Source organism: Gossypium hirsutum, chromosome D10 (assembly GCF_007990345.1).
Source record: "Gossypium hirsutum isolate 1008001.06 chromosome D10, Gossypium_hirsutum_v2.1, whole genome shotgun sequence".
Taxonomy (NCBI): domain Eukaryota; kingdom Viridiplantae; phylum Streptophyta; class Magnoliopsida; order Malvales; family Malvaceae; genus Gossypium; species Gossypium hirsutum.
Window position 1 is genome coordinate 1,119,355 of NC_053446.1, and position 22,540 is coordinate 1,141,894.

Sequence of the window (22,540 nt, forward strand, 5' to 3'; positions counted from 1 at the left end):
AAAAATAAAACAATTAATAAACCAAAAACTAAAAATAATAAATAAATAATCAGATAGAAAAAAAGGGAAAAATAATATAATTATGACTAATTAAATCTGGAAATTTTGGATTTGTTTATTGATTATCTCACCCCCACCCCCATTTTTTTTTCACTCAGGTGATTTTGGAATCTCTCCTACAAGACGAAGACAGGTATGTAATTGTTTTTAAAAAAAAAATTAAAAACTGTAGTTTATGTACTTTTTTATGTTATCATTACGTTAATATTTTTCTTTGTTTAATGGAAAAACCTGAAAATAAACAAGAACTGATTAGTAAGTTATATATATATATATTATTTTCGGATAAAGGAATCAGTAAGAGATTTTTGTTTGGGATTGTGGGTAGTTCAAAAAAGGTGGTAACTTTAAAAAAAAAAAGGAAAAAGAAATTGTACCCATTGTGACTTTTTCCACTTTTAAATCTATGAAATATTTTGAAAATGTGTTAAAAAGGGTGTTTATGGTTTAATCTTTGGTTGAATTGGGGTTATAATTAAAAAGGGTTAAATTTTGTTTATATTTTTAGGGTGTAATTTTGATCCAATATCAATTTAGTCCCACATTGTTTTCATTGAATGGTGTTTTCAGGGTTTTTTTTATGTTTGTTGGTGTACGTGTATTTGAACTGTCTCTTTCATCTTCTGTTGCTATTTGTAATTTTCCCCCCATAATTTTTTTTTGTCTCTGAAATGTTTTTTTTTTACCTTTATTTAGTTGATAATGTGAGATTTGGGGCTAAAATATCATGGTTTGAAATGGGGATTTACTTATCATTTCAATGGCAGATAGGCTAAGCCAGTACATTGCTGTATATTGTCACTTTATTCATTGAAACATAGCAACATACTGTTATGAATGTATATTGTTTGCATAGATTCCGAAATTTCGGGAATTATGAATGTAAAGACATCACAATGGCTTGTTCTTGAATCTGGTTATTACATACATAACCATCTAGGCATGCATTTCGTAGTTTCATCATTGATAGCTCCTTCATTCATTAGGTGATATTAGCTGTTCAAAATTTGAGTACTTATCTATATCTTTATGGCTTTGAGCACTTATCGATATCAAAGTTCAAGACCAGAGCTATAGGCAATCTTATGGTAATAATCATCCAGAGGATTTCCTTATGTTATATAGTCTAGTATACTCCTATCGGTGAAAGTAGTATTAGTGTGTCATTGAATGAATACGGTTTTGTACCGCTTTTCTAATTCACTCGGTTCCGAAATTTCAGGAAGTATGAATGCAAAGACATCACAATGGCTTGTTCTTGAATCTGATTATTACTTACATAACCATCTTGGCATGTATTCCATAGCTCATCATCGATAGCTCTTTCATTCATTAGGTGATATTAGCTGTTCAAAATTTGAGCACTTATCAATATCAAAATTTGAAACCAGAATCTGAGCCTACTCATCCAGCGGATTTCCCGATGTTATATAGTTTGGTATACTCCGTTGTGAAATATGGTTTACTAGCATGGTGAAAGTAGTATTAGTATATTGTTGATTGAATACAGTTTTGTACCACATTTCTAATTCGCCTGGTTATTTTATGGTCATATTAATGACAAAAGTTTTAATTGCTTACCGATTGCAGGTAAACTTGGGAAAACTATTGCAAAATCAAGTTGTAAAAAGATAGTAGGAAGGTGGTTGTGCATCTATTTCGTGCAGGATGAGCAGCCAGAACCAAGGGGTTAGTTTATCTTCACCGGCAGACCCTCCTATGAGGCGGAAACGTGGGCGTCCACGGAAGGACGAGACTGTTCAAGGGGACAACTCGCCTGTGACACCTGTTTGTGACAATCTGAATAAAAACAAGCAGAGTGTGGACATGAGTGACCCTGCATCTGAAGACATGGTAGGTCAGATGGTGTCTGGTGTTATCGAAGGTTCATTTGATGCTGGATATCTTCTTAACGTTAAAGTAGGTGATACCAACACGCATCTTAGAGGTGTTGTATTTCTACCGGGCCGATTCACTCCGATTACTGCTGCAAATGATGTGGCTCCGAATGCTAAGATGTACAAAAGAAAAGAGATTCCTTTCCCGTTTGTTAGCCCTCAGGGTCATCTTGATGCTACGAGTCCATCGGGGAAAAGTGAGAAGCCCATTGAGCATAAAAACGACACACCTAAAGTTCTAGACCAAGGTCTACATATAGGGATTCAGTCTGGTGCTACGCCTGTTAGTGAGAGCCAATCTGCCTCTATTCTAATTCCTCCGGCTAGTAACTTGCCGATGAATGACACTGGTCTTCCCTTGGGACAAAAGGTCCTACAAGACCTAATTGCAGATATCGGATTGCAGAACAATAAAGCTGTTGGTGTTGGACAAGATCAGTCATTGCAGGGATTTGAAGCGTTCAAACTGATGAAAGGACCGAATATTAACGCAGAGGCACCTAAAGCATCTGCACCAATGTCGGCAACATTTACCGGTACGTTGCCAGTTTCCGAGACTGTAAATTTGAAGCCTCAAGTTGAACACCAGGCTGTGAGTTTTGATCTTAAGCCACAAGAATTGTTCGGTGATGGTAAGAGCCTTGACCTTGTTAACAACCAAACACCTAAATTTCCCGAACCTGAACCCCAAGCTATATCTTGTGAACCCACTGCAATTGACGTTTTTGGTAAACAGGCTTCTAAATTTCCCGAGCCTGAACCTCAAGTGATGCCTTGTGAACCTGGTGGAATCAACATGTTTGGTAAGCGGCCTTCTAAGTTTCCTGAACCTGAAACTCAACCGATGACTTGTGAACCTACTGGAATCAACATGTTCGGGAAACAGGCTTCTAAATTTGCTGAACCTGAACCTCAAGGCATGCCTTGTGAACCTGCTGAAATCCACATGTTCGGGAAGCAGGCTTCTAAATTTGCTGAACCTGAACCACAAGGCATGCCTTGTGAACCTGCTGAAATCCACATGTTCGGGAAGCAGGCTTCTAAATTTGCTGAACCTGAACCTCGAGCCATACCTTGTGAACCCATTGGAATCGATGTGTTTGGAAAACAGGCTTCTAAATTTCCCGAACCTGAACCTCTAGCCATGTACTGTGAACCTGCTGGAATCAACATGTTTGGAAAGCATGCTTCTAAATTTCCTGAACCTGAAACTCAACCCATTCACTGTGAACCAACTGGAATCAACATGTTTGGAAAGCAGGCTTCTAAATTTCCTGAACCTGAAACTCAACCCATGCACTGTGAACCAACTGGAATCAACATTTTCGGGAAACAGGCTACTAAATTTCCTGAACCCGAACCTCAAGCTATGCCTTGTGGACCAACAGGAATCAACATGTTCGGAAAGCAGCCATCTAAATTTCCTGACCCTCAAGCCATGCCTTGTGAATCCACTGGAATCAGCAATTTCGGGAAGCAGGCTTCTAAATTTCCCGAACCTGAACTTCGAACCATGTCTTGCGAACCTACCAGAATCAACATTTTCGGGAAACAAGCTTCTAAATTTCCTGAACCTGAACCTCAAACTATACCTTGTGAACCCACTGGACTCAACATGTTTGGGAAACAAGCTTCTAAGTTTCTTGAACCGGAACACCAAGCCATACCTTGTGAACCTACTGGACTCAACATGTTCGGTAAACAGGCTTCATCTAGGCAAGATATAGATATTTCTGAAGATACTCAATTGGAGCTTGCTAGGAAGATTATGACCGGAACCAACACGGCTCACATGGATGGACTTTTTGTAAGTGGTGCTACTACAACTACTACTGTGACACCTCCATGTTCTGTATCAATGACCAGCCTACCAATAATGATATTCGGGGCCGAAACTATCCCGTCTGCCCACAAGCCCGCCGCCGAAGAATCTGTTCTTCCAAGAATGGTAGTTCCTGAAGTTAGTAGTTCTTCAATGGCCATTAACACCAACAGCGTGGAATCTAATGCTAAAGATGCCATTCCACCAGCACAGTCTTAGTTTTCTAGTTTCGCCAGAATAGAAACGAGTCTTACAAGTCGAGGCTTGAACGAAGGTAAATACTTAAGATAGGTAATTTGTCTCCAATTTGAATTATTTGTAATGGGTACTCTTTGAAGTGTACCTTTACATTCTGACTTCATTTCAAGTGCATCCCCATGCTTTTGCATTATGCTGAAGATTTATTGCAGTCTCTTTTACAGCATTATGTGCCTGTTTTCAAGCATTTCATTGAAATTTGTATGGATCTATGTCAATGGATTATTATGGTCATACATTTAGGGTTTATATAGACCATTATCATTGCATGATATAAAAGAAAAGTGTAGAGATCTTTATGAAATTTTTATGGAATTTTACATTTTGATCCACATAACTTCAGTGAGTTACACGGTCTGAACATGCAATCGTGTGATTCCTGTTTTACATGATTATCTTCAACTTTTAAAAATGTTACAATTTAATCCTTGTTTGGTCAACTCTCATATAAGACTTGAGAAAAATTTTAAATTATATTTTTATAATTAAATTGATTAAAGAAATTAATTGTTTATAACTATTCTATTTTATACCGTAACATCTCGGGTACGAGTGTCACATAGACAATAGTAAAAACGTCAAAATGAGAATTACACTCTAATATAAGGAGCCTATTGTCAGAAGGCAAACACATAAACACAGGATTTTTTTATTAAAAGAAAACGAAAACGGCCAAGAGACTAACGTGATAATGGAATAAAAACAATAAAAAAAAACTAAAACAAGTGACAGGTTGTGTTTGTTTTCAAAAGTAGTTACATATTTTACCCTCTAGCTGATAGCTAAATTATGTTTTGGACTTAATCGAAAAATATTAAATAATTTCATAAAAGTACCATCTTTTCAATTTTAGTAAAGATCAAATTAATAATTATACCTAAAAAATATTATTATGAATACACATTTTATTTTTATACTAAATCACCAATTGTTAAAACAAAACACAAAAGAGAGCTATGGTGCAGATAAAATGAAAGAAAAACCAAAGGTCCAAAATCCCTTGACTTGGATCCGACTCCTTCGACAATTGGCCCGGCCCAAACCATCCAGGATTGCTATTGGATTACAAGGTCCAAGTTTTTACACCTGAGTCGTCTATAGGCGCATTATGATTTCATCATTTGCATGCATCACAAAAAGCAAACCATATGATAAAATCTGAACACCAAGAATAGTACAAAATTTTTGTAATAAAAGGAGGTTTATACAGTGCATATGCTATTTAACAAGTGAATAACACAGCCTTAAGTTTATATCCCCCTATAGCGAAACAAAGGAGAAATCAAGTAGCACAAGTTCATAATACTGGTAAAGAGAGAACAGCAGCGACGAAAGACAGTTAATATCAGCACTTAGCTATATCCGACTTGTTGCTGTTGCTGCGGCTGTTGATAATTTCCGTACCCAGGATACCCTCCATAGTACATGTTGGGGTCTTGTGGGGCAGCGCCATAGCCGTAACCATATCCTTGGCTGTATCCATAATATCCAGCGTTCCACTGGTTTGGATCTGCTTGGGCCTGAAATGCAAAACATGCCAAAGGCTTTCAGAGTCTATATGTTGAATACCAAGAAGAAGCAACCTGTTTGTCATCGAAATCCTAACTAACCTGCTTGTTTGATGTGCTACGACCCCATGAAAGCCGAATACTTTGTCCACCCAACTGAGTCCCGTTCAATATTCGGAGAGATTCTTCGGCACAACTCCTGATGCATTGCACAAGCACAACAGAAAATTAACATGAAATATATCCCTCTTAAATAGATCTATTCAGAAATACTGAGCAATGTATCTTTACCTATCAGCAAATTGAACAAATCCACAACGCTTGTTTTGTGGAATCTTCACATGCACCAACTGACCATATGGGCTGAAGACCTCTCTCAAATGGTCTTCAGTCACGTTAGAATCCAAATTACCAACAAATATCTGCATGGAAATATGTGAATCAAAAACAAATAACAAGAAACCACCATGTTTCTCAGTTAAAGTGACAAAGTACCCACAGTTGTATTATTTGGATCATTCTCGTTCTGAGTCCCTTGAGATGAAGCTGCATACAAAAAATAAATGTGTAACAAAAGGAAAATAAAAAGGAAATAGCATTTCCATAAAGAAACAATGAGAAAACATGGACAATGCATAGACAAGATTCTTTCCATGGAACTTTTACTTCACACCTCCAGGGGCTGTCACTTGAAAGTTAAGAAATATATAGCCTGGAAAAAGTGTGACCTGTTCGAATAATATGTAAAAGACCAACGTCCCTCGATTCACAGAAATATGATTGGAGAAGCACATAAAGCACAAAATAAATGTAAGATCAACAACTCCCATGGGGTAAAAGGAAACACGACAAGAAAAAAAAGATACAAAGTGCCGAGCAAGCACAAACAACAAAAGTAAAATAAATATTGATATTCATGCTTTTGACGGAGATACAGCACGCACTCTGAGCTCTCACTTGACTGGAATCTTGAAGAACCATGACCTAAAACTCTAGGGACAATGACCAGAAATAGACATCAGGAGCAGCAGGCCTAAGCAATAACATCAAGATGAAAAGTAAAAGGCAAAAGGAAAAAGCACATAACAAATCACCAATGTCATTATGTAAAACTGAAATGAAGGCTCTAATGGTAAACTGAAATATAACCCGACTGAAAGCGCTTACTAACCAGAGAAGAGTAAGTTGACTGACAGCTCAATCAATAGAACTGAAATGAACTTCGTAAATGTAGTAAGCTGACCGACATAAACACAAAACTGACCTAAGCGAGGGCACGGACTAAGGGGGTAACCATTTCAGCTGAAATCAGTTCCAGGCCCCAAGATGATAGAGCCTCCTGGCGCCCTGCTCTGATACAACAGGAGTTCATAAGTTTTTGCAAGTTTCAAGATTTGATTAGAATTACGGTGCCCAAATGTTAAAGGAAAGTACAGGCAGGAAATGACTAGTGGAAACTGCTGCTCAACTTCTAGAATTAACTGAAAGAATCGGAACTTTAAAATGATATTAAGCACTTCACAGAAAGTAATAATTGGAAACTTGCCTAACCTGCCTTACCCTTCGAAAAGGGAAATAAAAAATATAACTATCAATTTTGAAGGACACCAACATTCACATTACGTGCACTGAAAGAAATGAAAAACAGACATCAAAGAGCACCAGAAGATACAATGTAGTCAAATTCAAATATGCAGCTAAGATGAATCAAAGTATCCCCAAAGGACTTGGGTAAAACAAACAACCACCAGCAAGCATACCTGCTGGATATTGCTGTGCAGCACCAGTCTTCTTGTTAGTAGCCGGCCCTATGCGCATAGGCCTAGTTGAACAAAAAGCACCATTCATCTCAGTCATGGCACGATTATATTCAGTTTCATCGCCAAACCTGACAAACCCATAACCTTTTGTGCGCCCAGTGATCCTATCAATCACAACCTTTGCACCCTTCACCGAAGGAAAGTGTGCCCTGAAGGTCTCTTGAAGCATGTAATCTGTAACATCAGCAGCCAAGTCTCCAACAAAGATTGTGAACTCAGGGGTCTCATCTCGCCTATCACCTGAACTAAAGGATGCCCAGTTCAGCCTATAGTTGCTCTCACCATTTGGCATAGGTGTACCATTGTATGTTTGTAAAACTCTCTCAGCAGCAGCTCTTGAAACAAACTCAATAAACCCATAGCCCTCCACTTGACCGGTTTGCTTGTTGCGGATAACTTTTACAGAAGCAACCTGTAAGATAACCAACAATTGAATCACTCACACATACATCAAAAAGAGATGAAATTTACACATCCTCTAACATAAACAAATTAAAAGCTTTAGTAACAATGACACATCTCAAATCACAATGCTTGATAGTCTTAGCACAGAACAGTACTCTAATTAGGCCCTTATACGCAATAAAAAACAGAACTTGACATCTTAGACCCAGAACATGTCACATCTACATCAAAACACTTGTAAAAATAATAATATAAAACCTTGTAAGAAAAGCAAATCTACTACCAATATCTTATTTTTTATGCATACAATATATCAATCTGAAAAAAACAAAACAAAAAAGCAATTAGAGATTAAATCATTACATCAAAATAAACCCCGCCAAATAAAACATCGCATAAAAAAAATCTCAAAATAATATCAAATTAAAACCGTTGAATACCTCTCCAGTTTGGGCAAAACAGCTCAAGAGATAATTCTCATCCATATAATACTGCAAATCTCCGATCCACAAAGTCCGAACCTCATCTGCGTTAGCCGGTTGACCCGCTGGCTGTTGTTGAGCTGGTACCCCAGCCGAACCTTGTTGTGGGGGCCACATAGGTGGAGGATGACTCTGAGGCGGCTGCATCATGTTCATCATCATGTAAGGTGGTTGTGTCTGAGGAACCGGAGCCGGAGGTGGTTGCTGATATTGGTACTGTTGTTGGGTCTGTGGAGCACCCGCCATAGAAGGTGGTGGAGCCATTGGTGGTGGTACCATAGCTTGTGCTGGTTGTTGCATCATCTTCAATTTGGAGATATTTTTGGTATTGAGAGAGAAACTCAGAAGGAGCAAAACCCTAACCCTAGATAAGGTAAGGTTTGGGAAATATGAAAGAGGGGAAGCAATTGTTGGGAAAAGGAAAAGCTCTTAAAGCAATGGGCTTGAAAGCTGGTTTGTTGAAATGACTAAAATGGGCTTCGCTCTTAGCTGTTTGAACGAGTAAAGGTGAGGGATATTTTGATGATTTTGTCGAGCTAAAAAAAGAGTTAATTCGGTTTTGGACAAAAAGAGTTTCAAAATTTCATGGAAAAACACAAATATATTTTATAAAATGTTAAATTATGGTTTTGGTCTCTTTATTATGTTAATATTTAGATTTAGTCCCTCACTTTTGTGGCAAAAAATCCCCATATTTGGTATAATTTGATTTATGGTTAAAAAAATTATATTTAACAAATATATTTATCATATAAAAATAAATAAAACTTTGCTTTAAATGATACAATTAAAATATTAAATTATATTACTTTAAATCCAATTTCTATCACGAGTATATATATTTATATTTTATATAAAAAACAATAAGTTAATAACAAACATATAATAATATTTATTACTTTATAAAAGATAATTTTTTTTATAATTTCCTAATTGAATTGAGATCCAATTGTTAAGTAATACCAACCCATCCTAACACTTATAATACTAACATGATTTTTTTTTGTATTAGGAGTATTTTATAAAAAAAATTACATTGACATTTTAACCTAAATAATTAAAAATATTAACTATTTAAATTTAATAATAATAGTATTCACTCTTTAGGAATAACCTGAGTTTGAATCATCATTGTATCAAAAAACTTATCTCAAATTAAAATATAAGACCTAAATTTCAAATTTGAACTAAATAAAGGGACTAAAACCATAATTTGACCTTTACAAAATAGAGTAATATTTTTTAACCGAGTCAAATTAGTTTTAACCTTCTATCTTTTAAGTTGGGGATAGTTAAATGATTTCTGTTTCTAATATTCAACTACAGATTGACACTACATTTTCATCTCTACAGTTGCTTAAACTAAAAAGATCAAACTGGCAAAATGACAGGCAACAAAATTGCCTATGTTAAAACATGCACAATTGAGTACGGATCATGCACCACCAATTTAAACGCATCAATGGCAGTCTGGCACACTATATATGGAAAATCTAGGGAGTTAGTTAGATCCTTACTAAAGCGTAAATAAAACTTCTTTCACATCGCAAAAGCGATTGGCAATTTGCTGGATTTATAACCATTTGTTATTAGTTTAAGAAGTTCCACGGCCTCCTTCAGTCTTCTTCTATCTGTGTTGTCTCTTACAGCAACAGCACGGGGATTCCTGAAAGGCAACATAATTTGTGGGGTAACAAAATTACGATGATGAGAGTGAGTAAAAGTCAATTAAAATTGATTTAACAGTTGATTTTTGGTTCAGTCAAATCAGTTGTGAGTGATTAGAGCGGTTTTGTAAGGATTAAAATTAGGTTATCTTCTTTATTTATCGGTTATGAATTTTCATAATTAAATTTATTAAGTTAATTAACTTTTAATATTTGTATTTTTTTTCTGTGAAGTTCATTTTAATCCTTGAACTTGATTTACATGATGTGACATTCTGAAATTGTATCACGTCATCAAACTTTTACATTTATCGAATTCAAGGACCAAAATAAACTTAATTATCAAATTCAATACTAAAATAAACTAAAATCAAACTTTTACATTTGTCGAATTCAAGGACTAAAATAAACCTAATTATCAAATTCAATACTAAAATAAACTAAAATATATATAGATAACAAAATAGACCTAATTGCCAGCTTGAAGACTAAATTAATTAAATTATATTGATTAAGGCCTACCTTAACCTATTAGTTGATTAAATTATGAAATTGGTTAGTTAAATCAATTTTTTTAAAATATTTTTTAATTGCACCAACCGAACCGACCGATTGGTCTCCCCAAGATTTAGTAACCGAAGCCTAACCTTTTTTCATTGTATGCTTTCCTTGTGAGTTCTTCAACAAGATTGTATAGTCTCTTCAAAAGAGCAGGAAACTTGTGTACAGTTATCACACCATTCTCATTTGAACATATCTTCTTCAGGATTTGTGAAGCAATAAAATATCCTTCTTCCTTGTTCCTGGAATGAGTTATTGACAAAATATGAAACAAGTAAGAAATAACATATGATGTGCCATTTATCTTGACTGTAATACAGTAGAAAATGTTAAAACCTGTGCAACTCCCATAAGATTGTCTCTACAGATGCAGGAGTGTCGATTAACAATTGTGTCAAATGCGGATAACGTGCGAGGTTTCGAAGTGTTGAGAGTGCATGCTTTAGAACCTGTTGGTCGGGTATGCTACGACTGGCGGCACGAATCAGCTTTAGTAGAATGGTGATTGCACCGGCAGCCACAAGTTCTTCGCAGCATTTCAGAGAATGAGCTGTAGCCATATCTGCAATCGAAGTGTTTTTTACAAGCTTGTAATGTAGATTCATTGTCATTTTAGCTCATCAAATTAGACTATGCTCAGTACTTAGGTTTCCTTTTTATGGGGACCATATTATGCCAATGCACTATTCCCTAACACAAGTAAGGTTACCCAAACATTTTAATTTCATTAACTAAATAGACAGAAAAGAAAATCAGAAAATATAAGATTAGTAATAAATAAAGCAAGGGTCAACTTTTCTGAGGCATGAGAATACGAAGAAAGTATGACTGATGTAGAACATAGCATGCTCACCTAAGGTCTCACAGTTGTGAAGAATGCCACGGATGCTTTTCATGCTCAGTAGTTCCGAAAGTGCTGACAAAAGGCGGTTAATAAGACGTCTGCTATCATCAACATTCATAGCAGACTTTTGCATTCTCAAGCGCAAATTCAATAGCTGCTCTCTTGATTCTTTCCGAGCAACATAACCTTTCCAATATGACTACCAAATCCATAAGAAAAAGGAAATTAGGACAAAATACTTAGAATTTAAAATTGAGTTGGATACGCAAGTTCGTCATTCAAAATATGTATTAAGACAACTAGCAAAAGGATAAGGACTGATCAGTGAGCAATATTAACCAAATGTGGTATGGGTCGGACCCTCAACACGTCAGGTATTGTCTTCACTAGGGTTTTTGTCTCCTAAGAGCTCAAATGTCTGAAGAGACAACGAGTTCACATAGCGGGAGTATCTCGTCAAGTGCATGAGAAGGTGAACCATGCGCAACTAGAATCGGTGATGCCCTATAGCTTATAGCGCTAGCCCAAGCGATAGCATTCTCACCCATAAATGAGTTCAATGCGCATGATTTTCCTGTTCAGTTACCTGACAAAGCACTCCAACCCTGAACTTGTAGCCTCTTTAGATGCTCATTGGGGTCGTTGAGACTTAGAAATCCTCAACAAAAAAACTGCTAGCTCAAGTGGTAGCATTCTCACCCATTAACGCCCTAGCCCTATAAGCTATTGGCATTATGTGTTCTAAAAGTCAGAAGGGGAAGGGTTCAAAGTGGAAGCATCTCATCAGGTGCCTAAGAAAGGCAAACCATGCTTGTTACGCATGGTTAGTCTTAAACCAGTGCTCTGTAACTTATAGGACATTAATGGGTAAAACTACTACCATTTGAGCTAACTTTATTGAGGATTTTGGACCCTCAACAGTCATGATTGGGGTGAGCAAAACTCAATTCAACTCAAAAAAATAAAAAAAAATTAAATTTCGAATTAAACGAATCGAGTTATTCGAGTTATTCGAATCAACTAGAATTTTTTTTTTTCAAATTTCGAGTTTGAATCGAATTGAGTTTTTAAATTCGAATAACTCGAATAATTCGAATAATTCAAATATCAAACTATAATATTTTACATTTTTACTCTAAACTCCCAAACTTTTTTACTTTTCTCTCAAAACATTTACTCCTTCCCACTTTCTCCTCAAAACTTTTACTCCTCTCCCCTCCCCTCCCAACCCCCCAATCTATCCAAAATTCAATTCCCATCAAAATTTTACTCTCTCATTTACTTTTTCTCAAAATTTTACTCCCAAAAACCCTCAAAACATTTTATTTTCCTCCAAAATTTTTACTCCTTTTCACTTTTCCCCTAAAACTTTTATTTCTTTCCCATCCCACCTCCCATCCATCCCAAACTCTCCCCCCTCCAATTTTTTTTAATATTTTCCCTCCAAAATTTTACTCCCCCAATTTACTTTCCCTCAAACTTTTATTCCCCAAAACTTTTTATTTTTCTCCTACCCTTTACTCTTAAAAAAAAAATCAAAATTATCCAAAAAAAAATCACTAAACATAAATAGTAATACTTTTATTTATATCTACTATTTATATTATTAAATTAAATTTCACATTTTATATTATTTATATTATTAAATTGTTTAATTATATTGAATATTTATATTAAAATTGAATTATTAATTATGCCATAAAATATTCGTGTTAAAATTTTATATTGGTATCAATTTCACATTTTATTTTTAAAATAACTTTTATTAAAAAATCATATTTTTACATTTAATATATTTTTTAATTCCAAAATACATAATGACAATAAACTGAACATAATTGAAACAACTAAGCAAGCAAAGAAGCTAACCAGTATATAAAAAATTAATAAATAAATTATAAGATTATGAAAGTTAATAAAAAATTTGATTAAGGTGGACAAATTTTATTACGATGGGTGCGACAATGATTACAAGGACCCAAAATTATTTTTTAAAATTTAACTCGAATAAATATATTCAATTCGATTCGAATTCCATCTCACTCGACTCGATTCGAGAAAACTTCAAATAAAGTTAGGATGGTAAAATGAGATTCGAAAATTCGATTAACTCGAAAATTTTCGATTCAATTCGATTCGATCGAATGCTCACCCCTAGTCATGATTCCAATTCAAAATTAAGTTGATATTAGTGTAAGCAGATTCTATGAAGCAAAAAAAATTGTAACTCTAGATGTTTGTAAAAGGCGTCATCAAATGCAATCATGTAAATTGAACAAAAAAAATGCAATTATATAAAGCATAGCTCAATGTGGAGACATCTTACTTGTACTACAACAATACAAGTCCTCTTTCTATACGCTTTTTGCCTAGCAATCCACCCCCGTGCGTGAGTCTGGATAATGATAACTGACCTTGCTCTTGATTTAAGTAACAGAACACCTCTCCACCACCTTTGCAGTTTCAGAACTGAAATAATCACTAATGTTAATTCAAAACGCCGGACGAAGCCTCCTGACATGTTACAATTGCAGGCACCACCACCAGCTGCCTGAGCAGAAGTTGCCCCTGCAATTGCTCAAAGCCATATATTTTTGTAAATTCTCAGATGGAACCACAACTGAAGCAAACAAATAACTTCTAGAAATAAAATAAGTGGATATTCAAGGGAAAACTAAGTACCTAAAAGCCTACTTCGAGCAGTTTGGCCCATTTGAATATCTATAGCTGCCAGTTTCTGTAAATGAAAGGCCTTCTGACATATTAGGCTCCTTATTGCTCTTTGGATCTTTATTACAGCATCCCTTCTCAACAAAACATCCTTCCTTACAAGCCAACCACGGCTCTGTCTCTGATTTGTAAGAAAAAAGGGTCAATGATCTATGTATTGCTGCAAGTACACACCTTATGGAAATACATGCTGAAGAATGCCAACGGGTATGACTTATAAGGCCAAGTGGATACTAAGAATCAGAAAGGCATCATTTAATGCAACTATATAAAGCATAGCTCAATATGGAGATATCTTACTTGTATTACAACAATACAATGCTTCTGTCTGTAAGTTTCTCGCTTAGCAATCCATCCCCGTGCATGACTCTGAATAATTATTGCTGATTTTGTTCTTAATTCAAGTAACATAACACATCTCCACCACCTTTGCAGTTTCAGAACTGAAGTAATCACTAATTTTAGTTCAAAACTCTGGAAGAAGCCTTTTGACATCTTACAATTGTAACTGCCAGCAGTAGCTGCATGAAAGGAAGATGCTCCTGCAATTGCTCAAACCATATGCTATTTTGAGAAGGAACCACAACTTAAGCATACAAATGGGAACTGCTAGAAAACAAATAAGTGGATATCGAGGAAAGAACCAAGTACCTAAAAGCCTACTTCGAGAAAGTTGACCCCTGATAACCCTTTGAATATTAATAGCTGCCAATTTCTGTAAATGAAATGCCTTCTGACATATTAGGCACCGTATTGCTCTTTGGATCTTTATTACAGAATCCCTTTTCAACGAAAACTCCTTCCTTACGAGCCAACCACGACAATGTCTCTGATATGTTAAAAAAAAAAAAATCAGTGATTTATGTATTGCAGCAAGTGGACACCTTATGCAAGTTTAGTCGTTGCATCATTTAATTCAACTATATAAAGCGTAGCTCAGTATGGAAATATCTTACTTGTATTAAAACAATACAATGCATCTCTATATATGCTTTTTGCTTAGCAATCCATCCCCGTGAATGACTCTGAATAATGATTGCTGATTTCGTTCTTAATTTAAGTAACAGAACACTTCTCCACCACCTTTGCAGTTTCAAAACTGAAGTAATCACTAATTTTAGTTCAAAAGTCTGGAAGAAGCCCTTTGACATATTACAACCGTAACTGGAAGCACTAGCCGCACAAAAGGAAGATGCTCCTGCAATTTCTCAAACCATATTCTTTGTAATTCTCAGATGGAACCGCAACTGAAGCATACAAATGAGAACTTTTTGTAATCAAATAAGTGAATTTTCAGGAGAAAACTAAGTACCTAAAAGCTTATTTCGAGAAATTTGCCCTCTGATAGCCCTTTGAATCTCAATAGCTGCCAATTTCTGAAGATGAAACGCCTTCTGACATATTACACACCGTATTGCTCTTTGGATCTTTATTACAGCATCCCTTCGCTTCAAAAGATCCTTCCTTGCAAGCCAACCGCGGCAATGTCTCTGATTTTTAAGGAAAAAGATAAGTGGTTATGTATTGCTGAAAGTAAACATCTAATAAGAATATATGCTAAAGAATGGAAATAGATTTGAAATAGAGGTGATTATTATCTAAAATGTCAAGATATCAAATGGACCATGATATCATGGCAATGAAGAAAACATAAGGAAGCACTATGATCTAATCAGCAATGGAAGAGACAACTTACTTGGATTGCAACAGTAAGATACCTACATCTCAAAGCTCTTCTCTGAGCTATCCATCTACGAACACAAGATTGAATGATGATTGCTGATCTGGCAGCCATCTTATATTGCTGAAAAGCATTTGAACATTTTAGCTGTCGTAATTTGCTTTGAATTGCTATTATTGCTTGCTTCTGCTTGACAAAACTCCTTCTTAACTGCCAACCACGGAAATGACTTTGAATATTTGTTGCAGCAAATGTCTGATTTTGAAGAGATCTACAGACAAATTCCTTCTGAGCAATCTGAAAGGCCCGCCAACACTTCAGCCGTCGAAAATTACTTTGAATTATTATTATTTCTTGCTTCTGCTTTATAAAACTTCTCTTCAAATGCCAAGCTCGGTAATGGCTTTGAATTTTAGTTGCAGCATAAGTCTGTTTATGTAGATATCTGCAAACAAAGTTCTTCCATGCAATCTGAATCCTGCTTGCTGCTTCTGTTTCACCAATACTTAGACTCTTCTCTTCGTACTTGAACGAAGCATTCTCAATACGAGCAGTTTTGTACTGTTGAAAAGTACTCGAACATTTGAACTGTCGAAAATTATTTTGAATTGTGATTATTGCTTGCTTCTGCTTCATAAAACTCCTTTTTAACTGCCAGCCACGGAAATGACTCTGAATTTTTGTTGCAGCAAAAGTGTGTTTGTGCAGAGATCTGCTAACAAAATTCTTCCATGCAATCTGAATCCCGGTTGCTGCTTCTATTTCACTATTACTTAGACCCTTCTGCTGGCATTTACGAGAAGCATTCTCAATCATGTGAAGTGATCTTACCACCCAACCACGAAAACATTTCTGAATTACAATGGCAGCCTTGATGAGGATTGGATAGGATGCATCACGTCTTTGAGCTACCCAAATCCTTGCAACATGCTGTATGAGTAACACTGATCTTCTTAAATTAACAAAACTGTGTCTCTCACCGATAAAATTGACAAGTCTCCCAAGTTCTTGTGAAGCAAAGATCAAACAAGTGAAGTGAGAAACAGGTAAAATGAAATATGCGTATAACCAAAATACTCAGATAAACGTAAACACCAGATGGAACTTCCGGAACTCCGGCAAAACTGAATTTATTGAGCTCTGAATTTTTCTTCACAGTCAACCATGCACGCGCAACAGCTTGGATTAAGCCAATAGCTTTTGTCATCTTAAGAAAATTATGACGCTCTATGAATCGCCTTAAATGAGACTGTATGACTATTGCGGCCTTTTCTGAAGCATTATGCAGGGAGTGCAAGGTTAGAAGAAAAAAATTACTTACCACAGAGATGCAATAGAAGGCCATAAAGGTCAAAGATGCCATATTAAGCTAAAAGTGAGAAAGCCAAAAATCCATACAACCTTAGAGGAAATGTATAATTTGTCAAGTGAATTTTCCAATTCCAATATGATCTTAAATTTAGATAAAGTGTGATTCACCAGCACGTTTTAACTAACTCTGAAAATATATGGTAAATTATTGGGTTGGTGGAATAAGTGGGGTAACAATCCGGTGCTTTATTCGATGTACCAATATTCTAGAATGAGATAATAACCATCATTGTACTTTTGTTATACGGTATTGCTCAACATTTACCGTCATTACAAACATGCACTTAGAAGCAAGGAAACGCAGGTTCCCAAGATTGAGATCGAAAAGGAGTTGAATGTAAAATTGAGCCAAGTCTGAATACTGCCAAGCTCAAGCTTGACTCAAAATTCGGAGCTCAATACTCAGCTCAAGATATAATTGAGCTACTTAAGCTCAATTAAGCTCGTTTCGTCATTTTTGTACTCAAGCTCAACTCAATAATTAATCTTAGGGTTAATAATATATATTAAGGGCAATAATGTAATTTAATAATATAAAAATATGAAAAGCTCAATAAGACTCGCAAGCTGTTCAAGCCAAGTATTACTATGCTCGAATTCCGCTCGATAATTACCGAATCAAATTCAAATTTTTTCGAGTCGAACTCAAGCAACTTGCAAGCATCAGTGTCTCATTTACACCCCTAGACTCTCCATTGCTTCTCCCTCTCATTTCCACCATTGATGGCTCTCCGCCATACATAGGTGAACTATTCTAACCCCACCACTTCTTCCTCCCTCATGTATTTCTTGTATCAATAAAACCAAAAATATCAAAAATAAATTTCTTAAGAAGAAACATCAACTAATTAATAAGGAGAAAAATTTAGAGCAAAAGGTATAGAACTCCTAGTCAGTATTGAAAATGCATCAAACTATAACAAAACAGACAAAGGACAAAGAAAAGTAAAAGTAAAACTACTACAAAAAGCTAACTAGAGAAGGTTCACAATAACCTCTTAAAATGTCAATGCTTGTCTTCTGAGCTGGAAAGCAAGATGAAGTAGAAGCAGCAGGTCTTACAACATTTTTGTAGTTTCGTTCTGTCATATCTCGCCACCAAGCCTGAATGATCATAAACTTTTTAGTAGCATCTGCATAAATGAAATGGAAGAGGGAGCAAACAAAGATTAGATTTTAGTGCTCAATCTAAGGGCTTGAACATACAGTAAACTAGAAAATGCCAATTGGTTTTAGGTTGGACACTTAACATGGTATCAAAGCCCCAGGTCTATTAAATTGTTCTCTGCCAGCCAATACCAACTTTTTTTCTGGCTTTTTAACCCCAGGAAGCTAGGTTCGATGAGATCAATTCATATGCAGTCCCAATTTCATGCATTTACGTATCATGTGATCATTTTCAGAATTTAAAGTGCACTGTCAACAACATTTAGCTGCATGAGAAAAGACATACATAACTCACTAAAATGAGTATTATCATTAAATAAAGAAAGACCTTCAGTGATATCTAAGTCTCTGTCCTTTAGCACAATTGCTTCAGAACTTGCTGACCGCCTTCGAGTAAATGAATGTCTCCTCCTCTCTAGGGTTTGGCAATTGCAACCCAACAATTCATGGAAATTCAACTGATCCTGGCAAAAGTTAGAAGAGTTCTTGAAGTAGTTGCATAACTATGGCACAATCAAGTGGTTCAAAAATAATTCCGCTATCAGGCATTACCACATTTTTCTTGACGATAAGCTGGGATAGAAGGAAAGTCAGCAAAACTACCACACTCTTGTCACTAACTGCACCATTATGCTCAAGTAAGTCACTTATTTGCAGAACCTATACAACAACATAGGCAAAGAGTAAGACATACAATAATATCGTATTGAGAAATAAAGATATGTTAAAACTTCACTTTTCAATTATGACAATCACAATCACAATGTATCATGAACACCGTTGTACCTCAAAACCCCCATAAGCTTTTATAGAATTAGCAGCTTCTCTCAAACCTCACTGTTTATAGCACATATTCAATCAATGGCATTAAACTAAACATTACCTCAGGAAACTTTCCCAATATTGCTGTTAGTTTCTGTGATAATACAAAATTGTGAACTGCATCTGTGTAATCAGTAGTGGACATGATTGATTTCTCATCTCTTGTTTCATGAGAGTCCTGTTAAGACAACAATAAGAGATTAATACAAATCACAACAGAAAAAGAAGCAAAACACTGGGACAGGAAAATATGTGTACCACCTTGTTAGAACAAGAAAGCTCTCTGCGGAAGTAATAATCAAGCAAGCACCATATGGCTTTTCTATTAACCAGTGAAGAAAAGCTGTCAACCTTAAGTCCATAATTTTCACAAATTGCCTACAAATATTCATTCAACTTATTAACAGCAGTAAAATCATAAAGATGCAAATTTAAGAGTGAACATGCATAAAATGTAAGAAAAACACAAACAAATATACCAGACAAAAGTTATCTAAAAGTGGAGAAGAGGAAAAACTAGGGTGGTGATGATATAACAGAATACCTGGATCCAGTTTAAAAGCATTCCCAAATTCGTGGAATTAATTACATTCAACTTATCCTGTCATAATTGGTAAAAATGAAATTTTTTTTATGAACATCAGGAAATCTTAATAAACAACAGAAAGGAATATAAAAAGAACTTAGCTAAGTTTTCTAGTATTTAAATATATAACTGGTTGCTAAAACTTCATGCACTTCTTTATTCTGTAATGAATAGAAAAACTAAACAGTTATCCATCGTTCACAAGAACTCGAGGAAAATATGAAGCATACCATATTAAAGCCACGTATTTTGGATATTTCACTAGCAATGGTTGTCCTGTCAATCAGAAGTGGCAACTGCAAGATCAATGAAAACATAAGTCACAGCTAAAGGACTAACAATGGAAAGTACTCTTATAAACATCTGAAAAATTCAAACAAAGAGGAGATTAGCAGACCTGTAAACGAACAAATATATTCCAGAGCAAGGATAGGGTGAGTTCCGTATCTCTGTCAGCAACATCATCTCTTGTAATCTTCAATCCATCTTCATCACATAGCATGACACCAGCCTCTCTCAAATATTGCAGGGCAACACCACAATTGGCCAAATTCTTTTTATGGGTGTCTGAAGGAACTACTATTTTCTGCTCATGCAACAAGCTATTAGGTTAAAACTACATTCCATGCACTGCTTAATTGTTATCAGTTGATCCTGTTGTGTAAACTTCAAGACGATAAGAGAAAAATAGCAACCATGAGGATAGAGGAATCATGTCGCAGAAGCTGAATAACTCTACAGAGCCGCACACCATCTTGAAGATCCAAGAATAAATCTGATACTTGGAAATCAAACTCCACAAGGGCAGACTGTACCAAGTAAATATTTGGACGGTAAAAAGAAGAAAAAAGAAATTTTAAATTTCATACTTCAGGGAAGGTAAATAAATTTGATGTATAACCATAGGAACAATGCCTAAAAATTAAGTTGCTAGCATATAAGAATAGTGTTAAGCACTGTACATGGATTAAAATGTAACCAACATACCTGCTGATGAGAAACTTTATACCCTACAATCACTAGATGTGCAAGAAGATCACCTTCTCCATGCATAACATCAGATGATAAGAAATCTAGTTTCATATCATAAAAAGATGACAACGTTAGCCCATACAAACACAGCACGTGTAGGTGAAAACTAAGCAATAAAAACATTGAAGTAAGAAGTTGGAGAATTACTATGAAGGACCTGACGACTTGATTTTATACCAGACGAAACTGTGAACAGAAGAGGAGAACCTCCATCCACTCCATCAATACCGTAATTAAGAGGAAGACTGGTCTGAGATTTAGCTCGGTCAAGGATAAGAACAAGCAATAAAGTTCTCTTCAATATAATATTCCCCAGATTCTCGTAGTATCCTGGTCTGTACAAACCTTCCACCTTCTTGTTATAGGCATAAGCCTTTGCAAGTCCAGTGTGCGAGAAGAATTGTTTTTCTATTATCATCTTCAAAAATGAAATATCTTTCACAGAACTAAAATCTCCCTCGGGTGATATCAGGGAATCACCACCAAAAATAATATACAACCCAATTCGAAGCCAAATTGGGTTATAGGACATTAGAATTTTAGTAGCCTTTTCCTTAACTCCAACATCTGTAACTATAGGACAATTTGCTTTCATCTTTAACCTCCCTCCATCTATATTCTGCCAATTAACCAGAAACAAAAATAAACTTCAATGTTATACCATTAACAAATTATAACCAACAAGAATACTTAAAATCTGTAGCAAAAGCCATCATTCCTACAGACAAAAAGTTAAAAAGGTAGTGTTTGGGTACTTGAATTTCAGATTTTGGATTTGAATTTTAAAAATACATACAAATATGATACTCATAATTATTTCTCAAATCCATAATTTTTTTGGATGCCTACTTATTATTGAATTTGAAATTCCTACGGAATTTATGAATTTGACAAACCACGCATTTCATTCTCATAGTTTATACAGCAAATGAAATCAATTCGCGTTCCCAAAAATTTAGAGAATTCAACCTTAGCTGCTTGAGTCATGATATTGAAAACCTCTTTGCAGCTCACCAAACTCAAATAAACCTGCATCCGCTGCTTCAATTCATCAAAACTACATACTTCCTTCAACGAAGACCTCAAACTCGAGTACTTCAAACTTGAAACATCCGCAACAACATTTTCAGATTCCTCCCCTCTCCACCACAACTCTCTCATCCTTTTCGGGCTTCTCCAGGCACTGTCCACTCGCACAACATTACTCTCATTGCATCCATTAATTGACAAATCACAGCCGCAAAGCTCCGGATTCTGAAAGAGGAAATTGAGCCAAGCAGTGAGAGATTTAGCCAAAGACTTTAGCGATCGGTCCTTCTTGAGTTGCTCTTTGCAAGCGGACTGAGATCGCTCCAACTGGAAGGCTTTGAGCTTGGCTTTGGCTTTGGAGCGGGAAGAGGAAGGGACAAGGGAAGGCTGAGAACGGTAACGAAATGACGAGGATGACCTCGGAGTTTCATTACAAGCGGTGAAGAATTGAGGATTCTTAGGAATGCGTTTTGGGGTTTTGAAATTGGAGATGTCTTTAAGAACGAAAGAAGAAGATAATGGAGGAAAACGCTCTTCTTCCTCCATTTTTTTCCTCTTTTTTTTTTGGTTTAATTTGATCGGTGACTTACACACAGTTCAGCTGGTGCTGGTATCTTTGATGGAGTTTTTTTTTTTTTGAGCAAATTAGAGAAGAAAGTAAATTGAGAGGGAGAAGAAGGGGAAATTTAGTACTTGTTATTTTGAATTTGAAATTTGGAGCGCGAAGTGATACGATTGACATGATGAAGCCGGGTGCTCAGGCACGTGATGGAGTCCGATAAAAGATTTCACACGTG

At 35.7% G+C, this 22,540-nt stretch overlaps 3 protein-coding genes across 12 annotated transcripts; 1 reads left to right on the plus strand and 2 right to left on the minus strand.

Moving 5' to 3' along the window:
* Nucleotides 1–4,204, plus strand: LOC107935355 (uncharacterized). The gene is made up of 2 exons (XM_016867940.2): nt 1–193; nt 1,651–4,204. Exon 2 carries the CDS (start codon nt 1,729–1,731, stop codon nt 3,997–3,999), a length of 2,271 nt encoding a protein of 756 aa, XP_016723429.2. The 5' UTR covers nt 1–193; nt 1,651–1,728; the 3' UTR covers nt 4,000–4,204.
* Nucleotides 4,205–5,210: 1,006 nt separating this feature from the next.
* LOC107935388 (polyadenylate-binding protein RBP45B) lies at nt 5,211–9,048 on the minus strand. Of its 6 annotated transcripts, XM_016867982.2 has the most exons (6): nt 8,212–9,048; nt 7,307–7,778; nt 6,046–6,092; nt 5,838–5,968; nt 5,649–5,745; nt 5,211–5,558 (listed from the first exon to the last, which is right to left on the minus strand). In XM_016867982.2, exons 1-6 carry the CDS (start codon nt 8,554–8,556, stop codon nt 5,391–5,393), a joined length of 1,260 nt encoding a protein of 419 aa, XP_016723471.1. In that variant the 5' UTR covers nt 8,557–9,048; the 3' UTR covers nt 5,211–5,390. The 6 variants fall into 6 exon arrangements, 5 of the variants coding, with proteins under 5 accessions (XP_016723471.1, XP_016723472.1, XP_040958595.1 ...); XR_001694206.2 differs by lacking the exons at nt 5,211–5,558; nt 5,649–5,745 and adding an exon at nt 6,811–6,898 and having other exon boundaries at nt 5,862–5,968; nt 8,212–8,684; XM_041102661.1 differs by lacking the exons at nt 5,211–5,558; nt 5,649–5,745 and adding an exon at nt 6,811–6,893 and having other exon boundaries at nt 5,862–5,968; nt 8,212–8,684.
* A 494-nt stretch (nt 9,049–9,542) lies between these two features.
* Nucleotides 9,543–22,454, minus strand: LOC107935408 (abnormal spindle-like microcephaly-associated protein homolog). Of its 5 annotated transcripts, none has more exons than XM_016868009.2 (24): nt 21,684–22,454; nt 20,862–21,333; nt 20,670–20,755; nt 20,378–20,491; nt 20,080–20,268; nt 19,913–19,978; nt 19,641–19,697; nt 19,358–19,474; nt 19,158–19,274; nt 18,827–18,934; nt 18,603–18,738; nt 18,103–18,240; nt 16,832–17,008; nt 15,752–16,743; nt 15,368–15,545; nt 15,012–15,253; nt 14,707–14,884; nt 14,356–14,597; nt 14,008–14,176; nt 13,652–13,893; nt 11,335–11,524; nt 10,818–11,043; nt 10,568–10,723; nt 9,543–9,919 (listed from the first exon to the last, which is right to left on the minus strand). In XM_016868009.2, exons 1-24 carry the CDS (start codon nt 22,287–22,289, stop codon nt 9,793–9,795), a joined length of 5,325 nt encoding a protein of 1,774 aa, XP_016723498.2. In that variant the 5' UTR covers nt 22,290–22,454; the 3' UTR covers nt 9,543–9,792. The 5 variants fall into 5 exon arrangements, with proteins under 5 accessions (XP_016723498.2, XP_016723499.2, XP_016723501.2 ...); XM_016868010.2 differs by having other exon boundaries at nt 18,603–18,732; nt 21,684–22,441; XM_016868012.2 differs by having other exon boundaries at nt 13,652–13,794; nt 21,684–22,441.
* Nucleotides 22,455–22,540: the final 86 nt, after the last annotated feature.

What these genes read in the sequence shown, in the direction of transcription:
- LOC107935388 (XM_016867982.2), bottom strand. Translation starts at nt 8,556, where the DNA reads ATGATGCAACAACCAGCACAAGCTATGGTACCACCACCAATGGCTCCA. An exon ending in GTTTTGCCCAAACTGGAGAG is followed by an intron (nt 7,779 to 8,211) that starts GTATTCAACGGT and finishes GTTATCTTACAG; the next exon opens with GTTGCTTCTGTAAAAGTTAT. An exon ending in GTAGCACATCAAACAAGCAG is followed by an intron (nt 5,559 to 5,648) that starts GTTAGTTAGGAT and finishes TTTGCATTTCAG; the next exon opens with GCCCAAGCAGATCCAAACCA.
- LOC107935408 (XM_016868009.2), bottom strand. Translation starts at nt 22,289, where the DNA reads ATGGAGGAAGAAGAGCGTTTTCCTCCATTATCTTCTTCTTTCGTTCTT. An exon ending in TCATGACTCAAGCAGCTAAG is followed by an intron (nt 21,334 to 21,683) that starts GTTGAATTCTCT and finishes GTTAATTGGCAG; the next exon opens with AATATAGATGGAGGGAGGTT. An exon ending in AAGTCGTCAGGTCCTTCATA is followed by an intron (nt 20,756 to 20,861) that starts GTAATTCTCCAA and finishes ATATGAAACTAG; the next exon opens with ATTTCTTATCATCTGATGTT.
- LOC107935355 (XM_016867940.2), top strand. Translation starts at nt 1,729, where the DNA reads ATGAGCAGCCAGAACCAAGGGGTTAGTTTATCTTCACCGGCAGACCCT.